Source organism: Geotrypetes seraphini, chromosome 9, assembly GCF_902459505.1.
Source record: "Geotrypetes seraphini chromosome 9, aGeoSer1.1, whole genome shotgun sequence".
Classification (NCBI taxonomy): domain Eukaryota; kingdom Metazoa; phylum Chordata; class Amphibia; order Gymnophiona; family Dermophiidae; genus Geotrypetes; species Geotrypetes seraphini.
The window spans coordinates 151,693,621-151,708,567 of NC_047092.1; the positions used below are offsets into that span (position 1 = coordinate 151,693,621).

A 14,947-nucleotide genomic window follows, 5' to 3' on the forward strand; every position below is an offset into this window, starting at 1 on the left:
GTATATGGGAGACTGGGATTGAACAGGGGGTGTATTGAGAAGAGGTTCGTTGTATGTGTGTGTATTTTATGTGATTTTATGAATGGTTGTGCTGTAATTCAACAAAGGCAAAATATAAATTTTATTAGTAATATTTGCTTTTTCTTGTTTTTTCAAGGTATGCCATTTCAATTGCTAGAAAGATTGGTGCCCAAATATATGCCTTACCTGATGATCTGGTGGACGTAAAGCCAAAGATGGTTATGACAGTATTTGCATGCTTGATGGGGAAAGGCCTAAACAAATTAAAATAATGAAGATATTTCTCTTTTTGTTTTCTGCCATGTTAAAACAGTAGCACTAACAAAATTTCTTCTAGTCAAAGTTTATTTATTGAATTTTTTGAATACAAATAGAATCAAAGAGAAAATATTCTTCAATATGTTGTTAATCCAGTTGTGAGTTATACTGCTATTCCATAGCATCACTTGTTGTTATTATCTAACAAAATTTCTTATATGATTTGGTTGGCAGTTATCCGCAAAACCAACGACCAGATGCACAATTTTTTTCCCTATTTTATCGCTATGGGAAAAAATCGTATTACATCTGGGTCATATCATTATGATTCTCCTTTTTTCCTGTTCTGATTTTTGTAAGCTTCTAATGGGGTACTTAGACCATCGTGTATCTAAGTGAATTGTGAGGCTGCTCTCGTGATCATTATCAGAATCCTCTATGAGAAATTCACAAACAAGATTATAAGGAGAGCTGAAGTTTTTGGATCTACCAGAGTCCTAAAAGTAGGGTTATCATATTTGTGAAGACAACCTCCCCCCCCCCCCAGGACACATGGCCCCACCCCTCTCCTGGGCAGCTGCCAGCTTTGTGCATTCAGGGTCACAGCAAGCTATAATTGCGCCCTGTGCGACTTGCTCTTCATGGTGCCACCCCATCCTTTCTTGTATTTCCCCCACCCTCTCCCCATGATATATCAGACTTTCGGATGTGAGTTTTGTACTTTATTCAAAATTAAAGATACAACTCTTCTTTCCACCTTTGTTGTCTAGCCATCTTATTTTTCCAATCATGTTGATTTCAGTCTCTGCTTTCTGCTTTTCTCTACCTTCTCAACTCTCATGCCAGGTTTTTGTGTCAATTTGTCATTTTTCTCTCACCTCCTGTCGTCTTCATCCCCTCCACTACTACATCCATCTCTAACATTGAAGAATGCCGAGAGTAAAAAACCCACATTTTATTTCTCTCCCTCTCTTCATTCATTCTTACTAGTCTTCATTGTCCCTCTGTTTACTGTCTACCTACAGCGACTTCTTTTCTCTCACACCATACCTCTCATTTCCCTTTCTCTTATTCCCCAGTCTCTTACTAACTCTTTCCTACTACTACTATTAATTATTTCTATAGTGCTACCAGATGTGCGCAGCGCTGTACAGAGTCACAAAACCTTAAACAGTCCCTGTTCAAAAGAGCTTACAATCTAAACAGCCAAGACAGCCAAACAGTATGTCATGGATACAATTTAGGGGAACGGTTAATCAGATGGCTGGGATGGTGGGCAGAGGAGTAGGGTTAAGGATTGAAAGCTATATCAAAAAGGTAGGTTTTCAGTCTGCTTTTAAACAAGATAAGGGAAGGGGATTGGTGGACAAACTCAGGTAATTTATTCCAGGCATAGGGGGCAGCTAGATAAAAGGAACAAAGTCTGGAATTAGCAGTGGAGGAGAAGGGTACGGCTAAGAGTGGCTTATCTGAGGAATGGAGATCTCTGGGAAGTATATAAGGAGAGAAAAGAGAGGAGAGATATTGAGGGGCAGCAGAATGAACACACTTGTAGGTCATCAATAAGAGCTTGAACTGTATGTGATGGCAGATAGGGAGCCAGTGAAGTGACTTAAGGAGAAGGGTAACATGAGCGTAGTGAGGTTGGTGGAGATGAGTTGTGTAGCAGATTTTTGCACAGATTGCAAGGGGAAGAGGCGACACTGCGGGAGACCAGTTAGAAGTAGATTGCAGTAATCCTAAGTGTGAGGTTATGACAGCATGGACAAGGGACTAGGTAGTGTGCTGAGAGGGGAAGGGGCTAATTCTAGTGAGATTAAAGAGATAAAAGCATCAGGTCTTAGCAGCTTGTTGGATGTGCAGAGAAAATGAGAGGTTGGAATTGAAGACGACTCTAAGGGTTTGAGGAGACTGGAACAATGACAGTATTATTTACTGAGATGGAGAAAGGAGGAGGAGGAGCAGCTCAGTCTTGGACATATTTAGTTTCAGATGATGGCAAGACATCCAGGCAGCAATGTCAGCCAACCAGGCAGAGACTTTTACTTGGACTTTAGGTGACATTTCGGGTGTAGAGAGGTAGATCTGGGAGTCATGGAAGGAGATCAGGGCACTGAGGGAAGAGGTGTAGAGAGAAGAGGTCCTAGGACAGAACCTTGGGGTACACTAACCACTGGCGGGGTAGCAGCAGAAGAGGACCCACCAACACATACACTAAAGGTGCGTTGGGAGAGGTAAGAGGCAAATCAGAAAAGGACAGATTCACGGAATCCAAGCAAGGACAGTGTATCAAGGAGTAAGCTGTGATTAACAGTATCAATAGCAGCAGATGTCAAGAATGATGAGGATCAAGTAAAGGCCCTTAGATCTTCCCATGAACAAGTCACTGCAGACTTATTAAGGGCAGTCTCTGTGAAGTGTTGGGGGCAAAAGCCAGATTGTAGAGGATCGAGAATCTGTCAAATTGAAAGGAAGTCCAGGCAACGACGGAGAACAGCACGCTCGAGTAGCTTGGATAGGAATGGAAGAAGGGGAGACAGGGTGATAGTTGGATGGGCAGGTGGGGTCCAGCAAGAGTTTTTTTTGAGAAGTGCTTAACCACCGCATGTTTTAAGGCAGCAGGGACAGTTGCAGTTTAAACAGATAGATTGAGAATATGGCCTATGGGAGGGATAAGGCATATAATAGAATATATTTTCTAAGGTTTTCTTATCAGATATCAAAAGACCACACACAACCTTAGATATTTCCAATTAACCCGTTTAGAGACCTCAGCAGTGCAAACTGTGTGTAGATTTCATCCACAGATTCATTAGCACCAGAATCATCGGTCTATTTTTTTTATTTTTCATACATTTAATTGAATTCAATTTTCATTGACTATATTATATCAGATACTCATCTCTTTTATGAAGCATAGCAGGGGGATCTTCATGAAACAATATCTTATAAAGTTTACAGAGTCCTGATACTTAGTTAATATAGAACCACAGATGGTTTAGCACAGGTTATCTGATCATTCGTTGTACAGTAATTTCTTGTTTCTACTAGTTGTTTTCATTCCATCCATCTCGGTCAACTTGAAATGTTCATGGGTTTACATGTGGAAGGCAATTCTTCAAAGGGGTATCTATATTTAGGCACCTATTTGGAGCATCTTTTAAAGAAAAGTAGGAGCCTACTTTCTTTTAGAAAATCATAGTATAACTGGATATGCAAGGATGTATCTATTTAAATGTCACCACCATCTATTTAAATGTCACATCGACCACAAAGCTGGTATAAATGCTTGTGCTTAGATTCAGGTGGTGTATGCATAAGATATGCATGTAAGTATGCATCTTGTCCAGACTCTGCCCATGTGAATGCCAGCCTTCAAATTATATGCTATAGAAGATATACTTACTCAATAACATGTAACCAGATTGCCATTGATATATGTATGTGACTAGAATTACCAGCACCCACATCTGTACATGCTGCCTACATTTAGGTGGGTCCTTATACAATTATTCTTAAAGTCATTCATTCATTCTTATATTTCTAATTTCAGAGGTATCAATATTATATCTGGGAAGCAGCTGTTGCAGTGGTTAAAGCTACAGCCTCAGCACCCTGAGATTTTGGGTTCAAACCCACGCTGCTCCTTGTGACCCTGGGCAAGTCACTTAATCCCCCCATTGTCCCAGGTACATTAGATAGATTGTGAGCCCACCAGGACAGATGGAAAAAAAATGCTTGTGTACCTGAATAAATGTATGTAAACCGTCTGAGCTCCCCTGAGAGAACGGTATAAAAAATTGAATAAATAAATGACTTAACTGACAGTACAGCAATAAATTACCCAGCTGTTGAAATGCAGAACTGCACACTTCTTTTGGCAGAAAATGTATATCACACTATTTTTTCCACTTCATACTCTTCTGTTGTACTTTTGAGAACCCATCTGAATTCAATTAAACCACCATTAATTGGTATGCTTTCCACTATTAAGGGACAGAGGCAGAGGATAGCAAATAAACCAGAACTTCTTCAAAGCATTAGGAAGTCAGTTCTCCAAAGAATTATAGTGTTAGTGTTATCTCCACCATGGCACAGGATATAATTTTACAAAGGCAGTTGAGGCGTTCACCCTAAATAACTGATTCCATGGTTTTATAGCTAAAAAAAAATTGTAAACATTCTAAGTTTTCAGTGCTTGCTGTGAGTACCATTTTTGCTATTCACATATATTGAAAATGTATATAAAAATTCTGGTATAAATCTTGATTTATAAATCATGTAAAGTCAACTCTGCTTAAGTGCACACCCTTTCGACCGGGTCTCCATGTGCGCTTAATAGGAGGGGGGGGAGGCTGTAGTTAAGCTGGCTCAGTTTAAATATGGCGCGTGGGCTGCTGGAGCCTAAAGTACAGGAAAGCTATGCCCTACAGCTTGGGTGGAAGCGGAGCACTCACTTTCTCAGCTGTCCCAGGCCCAGCACTTAAGCTGCTGTGTAAAGCCTAGCCATTCCCAGTCAGAACGCGACTGCAATTAACTGGAGTGAACGTAATGTGAAACAATAGAGGTTGGACCTATGACATCAGTGCGCATAAGCGGATTGTGTGCTTATCCGAATTGCAAATATCTGGAGTTTACATCCATTGACTTTAATGTAAAAAAAAACCCACAAAAAAACGGGACCTTGGTGGTAGGCTGCGGATAACCAAAGCGTGCGCTTAACCGACGTGCACTTAGATGGAGTCGACTGTAAACCATATTTATAAATTGGCAACTCAATCTAGGTGCCCCAATACTATGCACTTAGCACTGGATTCTGTATAGATCATCCAAAGTTGGCCAGATTTGTGTGTAAAACTATTTGACTAAGTAGGTGCTAACAATCAATTATTAGTGTTAACAAGCGCTAAAAGCCATTAGTAGTTACATGCAGATTTGCACTATGCCCCTATTCTACAGTATAACCTGCGCACCTAATTTAGGCCCCCTTTTAACAAGCTGCGTTAGGGTTACAGTTACTTTATTGGATATACCACAATTCTTAACACAAAAAGTTAAACCAAAGCAGTTTACAATAATAAAAGCAAGGGTGGTATCTTCTAAAATCAGTAAGGACAAGCACCCAAATTAATCCAAATAAGCCTTTAGTTGTGACTTAACATTTTTGAACGATTATTTTTCTGCCCTTAAATATAGTGGAAGAGAGTTCCACAAAATGGGGGCCATTACCAAAAAATCTAGAATCCCTATTAGCATCGGAGCTTTTCCCCGCAGGGGCTGGCGATAAAATGCGGCTTGATTAAAAGGGGGGGGGGGGGCCTTAGCTCACATGCAACTCCAAAGAGGGCATGGCCAGAGGAGGGATATTGGTGGGTTAGGGGCATTTCCAAGATATAGGTGCATGGTTATTGAATACTTCAATTTCCGTGCCTGGCAGTAGTTTGAACGAGTGCTCACACTCAAAGTTAGGTGTGAAATTGCACATTAATATTCTATAAAGACATTTCCATGTCAATTGCAGGCATAATTTGGTGCACTTAGGTGCATCAACTGATGTGTGCAATTTATAGTATTGTATAAGCTGTACGTGTCTGAGAGACATACCCATGGCCTGCCCATGTTCTGGTCACACGTACACACCCTTGTAGTTAGGCACTATTGCACTTAAGCATACCATATAGAATACAGTAACACCTAGTGCACATAGGTGCCTGTTAATTAAAGGTACTTTAGACACACTTATGTAGCGTGTACCTCTAGGTAGGAGTTTATAGAATAGTAAAATAATGTGAACTGTCTGATATCTAATTTTTGAAATATTAAATCTTGTGTTTAGGAACATGTACTATAAATGAGTAGTTTGCTAATTTCTGCATTGCTCGAAGATATTTTGTACATATATTATGAAAGCCTGTCTGTCTAGAGCAGTGTTCTTCAACTACCATAGACCAATGCCGGTCCACAGAAATTTCCTGCCGGTCCACTCAAGCCCAAAGCAGTGTTCTTCAACCGCCAGTCCACGGTGCGATCGATGTGGTGTTATCTTCGAGCCAGCTCCCTCTTCCTAACTGATTCAGTGCACAAAGCCATGGGCAGTGGCTCCTATGGGCATTCTGCGCCTGAACTGGAGTGGAGATTGGGTAGAGATGGGCAGGGTCTGGCCCACAACTTAGCCCCGTGTTCTTCAACCACTGGTCCATGGACCGATGCTGGTCCACAGAATAATTATTTTATTTCTGCTGGTCCATAGGTATGAAAAGGTTGAAAAACACTGGTCTAGAGCATTAGTGTGTTTGTTTAAAGCCATAAAAATTAATTCCAAACCATTTAAAAATTTATACATATAGAGTTGATTCAGGTATTGGGCCTTGTGTGCACTTTGGGCCTGTTTTACAAAGCCGCACTACCGGCTTCTGCGCGGTAACGGCCCCAAAACCCATAGAGATTTAAAGGGCTTTGGGGCTGTTGCCATGCGGCAGCTGCTAACGCAGCTTTGTGAAACAGGCTGTTTGTGTATCAGGTTTATATACACTTTCACATTTAGATATGTACCTTCTATAATACCATGTATCAAAATAATGCTGTAATATATGTACTGCATTAAAAAAATTAATAAATGCACATTTCTTTTTCTTTTGATCCAACATTTCTCTTCTGCTCTTTTTTCTCAACTCAGTTGTGGCCAGGCTGGGAACTGTCATGAGCTTTCTTTAGCATCGCCTAGGGATTTTTTTTATTTTTTTTTTTGCTTCGCCCACACATAGGAGATGCTGAATTAGGCCATCATGTCAACAATCTTGCACTGGATGGTATTTGTTCTGGCTCTTTTTGAAGTCTGGAAGCTAAGCGTCTCTACTTGGCTGTTAGGTGTCTTAGGTAAAACATTTGAAAAATAGAGCTTGTCCTGACATCTCTGTTTATACTAGTCTAAAGGGTCACCATAATACAAGTTTCAGACCTGATTGTATCTTTGCTAAAAAACTTATTTTAAAAATCATCATGCCAAAGAAGAATCCAGCAAAGAACAAACGCAAGAAAACAGCAGAAGACAAACAAGAAGTGGGATTGGACAACAGTCGTTCCACTAAAAAAGAAACCCAAGAGATCATGCAAAGCATACGTTTATTATGTCCATCTACAAAAAAAAAAAAATCACCCTTTTACATCAGTAAGGCAATGGGTTGGAAATCATATTTAAACTCACAACTTTATGCTATGGTGCAAAGGTAGATCTAATACCATTTCTCAATGAAATACTGAAAAAATGAAAAGGAATTATGGTAAAAATCAAACTGCAGGAAAAATCCATAAAATGTGGTTTAAATTATTGTAAGTCCATGCAAGCAACTAAAGTAAAAGGAAAGTTCACACAAGGATAATAGAACATCACAGTTGTGTTTTTAGACAAATTAAAACTGCACCTTTTCTAGAACATTGGATGGAAAAACAACATAGTAACAAGATCAAGTTCTTTATATATAAAATCATTAAGAAGGGGGTGGGGGGTAACCTAGAGCAGAAGGTACTCTGCACAGAACAGAGAACTATTTTTATGTTTAAATGATTTTTATTATTCCAGCAGTAAGAAGCAAATACAAACATTAGTACCATTCAGGAAATAACATTTTCAACAATATAATCAGTTCCCCTCCCATCCCCCCCAAGAATCCATGACCAGTCCAACAGCTGAGAGTGGGAATAAAATCTTAAAGATTCAAAAGTCTACTGCGAGCACGCGGTGTGAGGTCCTGCCAGAAGTGCTCCCACACCTGACAAAATTTGCGACCCGGGTCAAGAGTCAAGTCTCCCACCATGCGTCTCTCCAGTGTTGCGTGCACTATCATTAGGGATCTCCATTGTGCATAAGACGGGGGATCACGGGAGAGCCAGTTGGTGAGGATGGCTTTTTTTTCCCATCAAAAGGGCTCTGGAGATAAATGCTGACAGTCCCCTGGGTTTAGGTGAGGCTATATTATAAAATCCAAATAACGCCCTCGGTTGCGGAAGCCATCGCCTTCCCCAAAGCGATGTGGTATATAGGCCAAGATGTCTCCAAAACTGTTGGATTGCGGGGCAGGCCCAAAACATGTGACTCAAAGATGCGTGAGCCTGATTGCATTTCGGACAAGAATACGACGCAGTAATCCCCATCTGGGCTGCACGTTCCGGTGGAATGTAAAGTCTAAGAACAATTTTCAATTGCATTTCCCAGTGAGTAATATTGGGTGACACCTTCTGAATGTTCTTCAGGACCCGTTGTAACTGTTGAGCAGTCAACGGTTAATGCAAGTCCTCAGCCCACGCTGTCGCTAATATATCCAGATTCGTAATTGGTTGGCAATCCCGGATCCCCACAATATGAAATCATAGAGGAATCCTCTGTTGGGCTGAAAGGCTGAAGAGTTCCGAAAGCAATGAACTCAATACACCTATTTGGATTGAATCAAGAACTAGATTTTATTCCTTTCTTATAATCCATCCGCACTGGGATATGGAATAATGGACTGTATCTACTTCTAGTTTGTAGATGGGTATTTTCAGCCCAGACAAGAAGAGAATGACATAGATATGGTTTAATCAATGATCTGAAACAATGTAAACCCCCCCCCTCATCATGTCTGCAGATTGGTACTTAACGAAATAAGTCTTTTCAGCTACAGTGGCAAAATAAAAGGTCAGAATTTAGGAAGTTGGTTGAGCGGGCTGAAAGTTCTCAGCCCGCCCAACCAGCTTCCTAAATTTTGAGCATTATTTTGCCACTGTAGCTAAAAGGACAGTTATACTACCCCCCCCCCCCCCCATTTTACTAAGCTGTGGTAGAGGTTTCCACCATGGCCCAGAGCGCTAAATGCTCCGAGGATCATAGAATTCCTATGAGCAACGTCGGAGCATTTAGCGCCCCAGGCCATGGTAGAAACACCACCACAGCTTAGTAAAAGAGGGCCTTATTTCGCTAAACAATTTCACAGATTTGCAGAAATGAAATTCTGTTTTGACATTGTTTCAGGTCATTGATTGAACCATATCCATGTCATTCTCTTCTTGGTGGAGCTGAGAACTTTTCAGCACCCCCTCGTATTGTGACAGGGGCGCCTAGTGGGTCAGTTGGGAGCCCCGCTCAGGATACCCTGCCGAGAAAAGATGGTTGTGACCTATGCACCAAGACACTGTGGCTCCCAGGCCCACGGCTGTGCAATCTCTGGAGGTACTGTATTAAGTTATGCCCAATAACAATCCCAAGTGTTTTTTTAATCCTTTGTAAAAGAAAACATAAAACAATGTCCATCTGATTAAAAAAAAAACCCACCCACTTTTCTTTATTTAGGGTTCACAATGCATTATTTTAGTCACATCAGGACACCTCATGCACTGGCTTTTCAATTCAAACATACAATTTGTAATCCACTTAACACAGGAGTATTTAAGTTCCTCAGGTTTGTCTTTTCAACCAGGCAAAGAAAACTTTTAATCCACATGACATCACTAGGTTTGTCTTTCAAACCAAAAAGAAAAACTTTTCTTCCTCCATTCCGTTCAGCATTAACCAGGCTCTGTCTTGGGAGTTTTCCCTCTTTAACATCTGTCCTGTGCAATAACTGCAAGATAGATGCAGACCATGCCCCCAACAGTAGGGTTACCATATTTGTGAAGTTAAAAAAAAAAAAAGAGGACACATGACCCTGCCCCTAGTCCTGCCTCCCACCAATCTCACCCCTGCCCCATCCCCACCTTTCACAAGTCTCGCCCCTGCCTACCCTTTTACCCATTTTGTTAGTCCCCCTTCCCATCTTCTGTTCCCTTTTAGGATATGACAATAATAGGTAATGTTAAGATACAATATTTTAAGCATTTTGCACTCCGCCCTCTTCAGGAAAATATCTGAAAAAAAATAAAGGAAAACAAGTCTCATTACCTTTCCCTCCCTCCAAACATTCCCCTGCAGGTGCTTCTCTCTCCCTCCAACCTTCCCATGGCTGCTTTTCCCCCCTCCCTTCCATTTTCCCCCCTCTCCTGCAGGTTCTTCTCTCTTTCCTTCCCTCCATGGGATGTACTTCTTTCTCTCCTCTGCCTCCCTCCTACCTCCTCAGCAGGGAGGTGATCCTGCTGCCGTCTAGGCCTCTCTGAAGTGACTTTCTGTTCCTGCCCAGGCGGTACCCTCTAGAGAAGACTTCCGGGGCAGGCTGACGGCAACAGTCTCACCTCGCTGCTACTGGTTGGCCCAAAGATTCAAGTTCAGCCGAGCCTGAGCAGGAGGTGGGGGAAAGGGCAGGCAGGTTAGGGCTGCTGCAGCATGATAACACGTTCTCCCCGGACAGTCCTCCAAAAAGATGACATGTCTGGGTAAATACCGACATCTGGTTGCCCTGCTAAAAGCCTGTCCGTTAACCCTTTGCTAATTTTGCAAGTAATGTCCAGTAACTGCAAAATCTAACTACACCTTAGTATACAAGCTCCCTTATGAGCTTCTACTTTTGGGTATGGAGGACATAGGTTGGGTTGCGAGTATGAAGAAATGGAGAGGCAGGGTTGCAAGACTGTCGAGGGAGGGAGATCAGGGATAGTTTTCATAAAAGGTGAATAAGAACCAAGGTTCTCTTGAGAGGACACTTGTTCAAGGTTGCCTCATTTAGATAAATGGTCAGGTTCGAAATAACTACGCATAGAGGGTATTAAACCTGACTTTGCATGGGACCACGCCTCCAGTTTCCATTAAAGTCCTTAATGCGGGTTCTTTGTTAACCTATGTGGGACATAGAAATATCAGCCCGTCCAAGTCCAGCCTACAGAACTGTACTGACTATTAAGACCAGAGTGCCTTTCAGTACTATCATCAGTCCTTTGGCTATAAATGACGAGAGAGGCACACGGAACAGACGAAAAGGAGAAACCATTTTCTGCATTCGGAGAGGGAATTCCACGTGAGGCGTCAGGAGCCCGCGGCGGGACCAGAGCCCGGGAGAGACACTGACCAATCAGGGAGTCGTTTACTTGTGAGCGGCGTGCGGGGAGAGTCAAGCGTGCGGTGCCTCGCGCGCCCGCAGTGTCACACACTGACTGGAGCGCGAGACGCGGAGGTGCGCTCGCCCGGTCGCTATGGCGTCTCTTTTCCAGAGCACAGACTCTTCCTCCCCCAATAAATTTTTGGACCTTAAGGACGTGAGGGAAGTGAAGGAAGAGACCACTCTGGACGAGAGGCTCTTCTTACTGGCCTGCGAGAAAGGTAGGTGGAGCGGCTGACGGTCCTTGGGAAGGGGGCTAGCGACGTTTGTTTACTTCCTTCCCAAACCCGATGTAAGCATCTCGAGCTATTCGTCGGGCATGATTCCTTGTTTGAAGGTCTTACAGGCCATATTGACAAGAGTAACTATAGAGATTTTAGGGATAGTTGTGCATTTAAAGATGAATTTGCCTACTTGATCCATATACAGTAGTCGTTGCAGATTTTTTAAATTTTATTTTGAATATGGTTGAATAAATGGGTACCTGCCTGCCCAAGGGATGTGATATTGTCATGCGTGACAACACACAATTTTATTGTGCAATATTAAGCTTATGTTATTTTTGGCTATGGGCATATGAGCTTTGAGATTAAGAATATATCCAATATCTGGTGTTAATACCCTGCCAAATAACCCTACTGGGAGCAGACAAAGCAGCAAGGGGATGTAAGTGTGGGGTTATTAAGGGAGCTTTGCAATGCCATCCTAATGTCTAATTGATTTCTGCTATTTAAGATAAACCTTGTGTAATTTCTATTTACTAAGCGCTTGCCAAAGTTTGAACAGCTAAACATCTGAATATTCTTGAGTAGAAATGCAGCTGAAGGCACTGATATAACTTAACTTGTGCTCTCATTTTTATCCCTACTATTTGTGTATTAACTTCCTTCTGCCCTGATTTTGTGGGACAGTGCACAACTTAGTGTTACCCAGCTAATTTAAAAAAATACTTTATGGTTATTTAATTATATCTTTATTTTACTCAGTGGCGTACCTAGGGTATGTGGCACCCAGGGCCCATCATTTTTTGACACCCCCCCCAATGTAAAAAAATATTTTTTGTAATGACCATGAAACGGAATAAATGGTCAGAATAGAAACAGGCAGTGAAAATTTTCTTATATTCCAAACATAACATAACATAAATTATGTCTGAATTGTCATGACATGAGAAGTACATATGGAGTAGTTGCAGGTGATGCTTGGGACAGTTCTGATTGTGTTAGTTCGGTTTTATGTGTTTTTTGAATAGAAGGGTTTTTATTTCTTTTTGAAGGTTTTGCAGTCTGTGGTCGATTTCAATTGGTTGTAGAGTTAGGGGGTCGAGTGTTGCAGCTCGAATGGCTAGGAGGTTGTCGAACAGTTTTTTTTCTTTTGACGTTTTTGGTTGGAGGCTGTGTGAATGGTGCGTGAGTTCTCCTATGTCTGTTTGAGGTGGATTGAATTATTTAGCTGAAGAAATTAGTTACCCCCTCATCCCACACACATTAATTCTCTTCCATTTTTGTTCCCATTATAAAAAACACTGATAAGTTCCCAGAAAAAAAATACATTAAAATAAGAAGTGAAAACAAAGGCCCCTACAGATGAGAACATAACATAAGAATAGCCTAACTGGGTCAGACCAATGGTCCATCATGCCCAGTAGCCCATTCTCATGGTAGCCAATCCAGGACACTAATACCTGGTCAAAACCCAAAGAGTAGCAACATTCCATGCTATAACAGATTATGGATTTTTTCTCCAGGAATTTGTCCAAATCTTTCTTAAAACCAGCTACACTATCTGCTTTTACCATAACTTTTGGCCACTTCATTTTTAAGTTTAGATCTTTCCTTTCAAACAGAGACCTTGCTAGATGTCAAATACAGCACAAGGTAACTTCACATGGACTTAGCTGTGCAGGAAATGTGAATCTCCTCATACACCCACCATATAGTGCAAAAATGTGCAAAGGTCTGTTTTTTTCTTTCGATCACTACATAGCCTAATGCCACACAAGCAGTGCTGTTACAAACATATTTTGTAGGTCAATGCTAAGGATAACAAAGTTTCCTTCCTTGGACCAGAAGGAGATACTGATAAACCACTGGAAGAGATCCCAAAACAACACCCAAAGACCCACTCAGTGTGTGAACCAGTTGAGTGGAGTGGACTAACTGGGGGTTGGAAATGGGCCCGGAGTTTGCTCAGCAGAATTTCCCAGACCACCTCTTCCTCTCAACACATTGACACGCTGCCACCACCACCATTAGGAACACCTCACTGGGTAGGCCAGCTATGCTATAAACTTTATAAAACACATTATTATATTTTCTTATAAAGCACATATTTTAACTGAACTCTCTGACATCCTCAGCCTTTCCATTCACAAAAATAGAAGGAAGAAAAGTACCCATTTCCTGCTGTCTCATGTCCCCAGCCTATACAATATTTTTTTTCTGCAGACCCTTCAAAAGTCTGACCAAATCCTCATTTCACTTGCATTATAAAGTACTGAGGATGCCATCTCTCCCCAATCCCAGGTCCTAAAGTCTAAGACAGTAGCGCAAACTAATGCTGCCAGATTCAGGAAAAAAAATTTTGATTCGATTCAGCCTATTGAATTGGTTTTTCAATTCGATTTTCCTGCTCAGTTGGGTGATTTTTTTAAAATCAATTGGGTGGGTTTTATAGGTTTTTCACCCCCTTTGGCTTCTCCTAACCACACTGGCGCTGTGGTGTAAATAAAATAAAGAAACACAAAGGACTTTTCCTCTCTCTGTTAAATCCTAGCTCACGTTTGCAGTCCAACACCAGCTCTGGCAGGATACACATTTCAAATCTGACATATTATAATCACAAAACAGAAAATAAAATTAATTTTTCTACCTTTTGTTGTCTGGTTATATTTCAAATCTTGTTGGTCCAAGGCTCTGGTTTTCTTCTGATAACTTGCTTGCCAGGGTCTCCTTCTTTCCATTTCCCTTCCCTCCCCAGGAAGTCTGGTATCTTTCCTTTTTTTCATCTCCCTCCACAGATCCACCTTTTCTTAACTACCTTTTCATCCGGCATCTCTCCCTCCTTCCCCACCACCCCAGAGTCCACCATCTCTCCCTTTCTTTTCCTAATTACCCTCCTATCCAGTATCTCTATCCCTCCTCCACACCATCCCTTGTGTCCAATTTCTCTCCCTTTCTGTTCCTTCCCTCCCTAAATCCCATGGTCCATCATCTCTCTCCCTCTCCTCTATTTTCAGACCTATTATTTCTTTCCCCTCCCCCAAAGTTTGGCATATGCACATCTCTTTGAACACCCCCTTCCCTCCGTGTAATTCTAAACCAGGGTCCCCCCAAAGGCCTGTCCCCCCCTTAAAGGTCTGCCTGTCCCCCCTTGAAGGCCTGTCCCACCCCCTTGAAGGCCTGTCCCACCCCCTTGTAGGCCTGTTCCCCCCCTTGAAGGCCTGCCTGTCCCCCCCCTTGAAGGCCTGTCCCCCCTTGAAGGCCTGCCTGCCTGCCTGTCACCCCCCTCCCCCTTGAAAGCCTGCCTGCCTGCTCGCCCGCCCCACCCTGAAGACCTGATGCCCCAACCCACCCCCGAAGGACCGCTCGCCCCCCTGGCCTCCCCGCACCACCTATGAAGCAGCCGCAGCAGAATCGCGACGTCAGTGATCCCTGCACCGCTTAGGC

General features: G+C 42.2%; 2 protein-coding genes across 3 annotated transcripts in view; both read left to right on the forward strand.

The window, feature by feature from the left end:
* Positions 1-1,033, forward strand: part of PLS1 (plastin 1) — a 107,717-nt gene extending 106,684 nt beyond the window's left edge. For both annotated transcript variants that reach the window (XM_033958793.1, XM_033958792.1), the window contains exon 16: positions 158-1,033. In XM_033958793.1, the coding sequence (XP_033814684.1) occupies positions 158-293 (136 nt within the window). In that variant the 3' untranslated portion in view covers positions 294-1,033. The remainder of the gene's footprint in view (positions 1-157) is intronic.
* Positions 1,034-10,802: 9,769 nt separating this feature from the next.
* Positions 10,803-14,947, forward strand: part of TRPC1 (transient receptor potential cation channel subfamily C member 1) — a 59,877-nt gene continuing 55,732 nt past the window's right edge. The window contains exon 1 of the mRNA XM_033959499.1: positions 10,803-11,500. Coding sequence (XP_033815390.1) covers positions 11,374-11,500 — 127 coding nt within the window. The 5' untranslated portion in view covers positions 10,803-11,373. The remainder of the gene's footprint in view (positions 11,501-14,947) is intronic.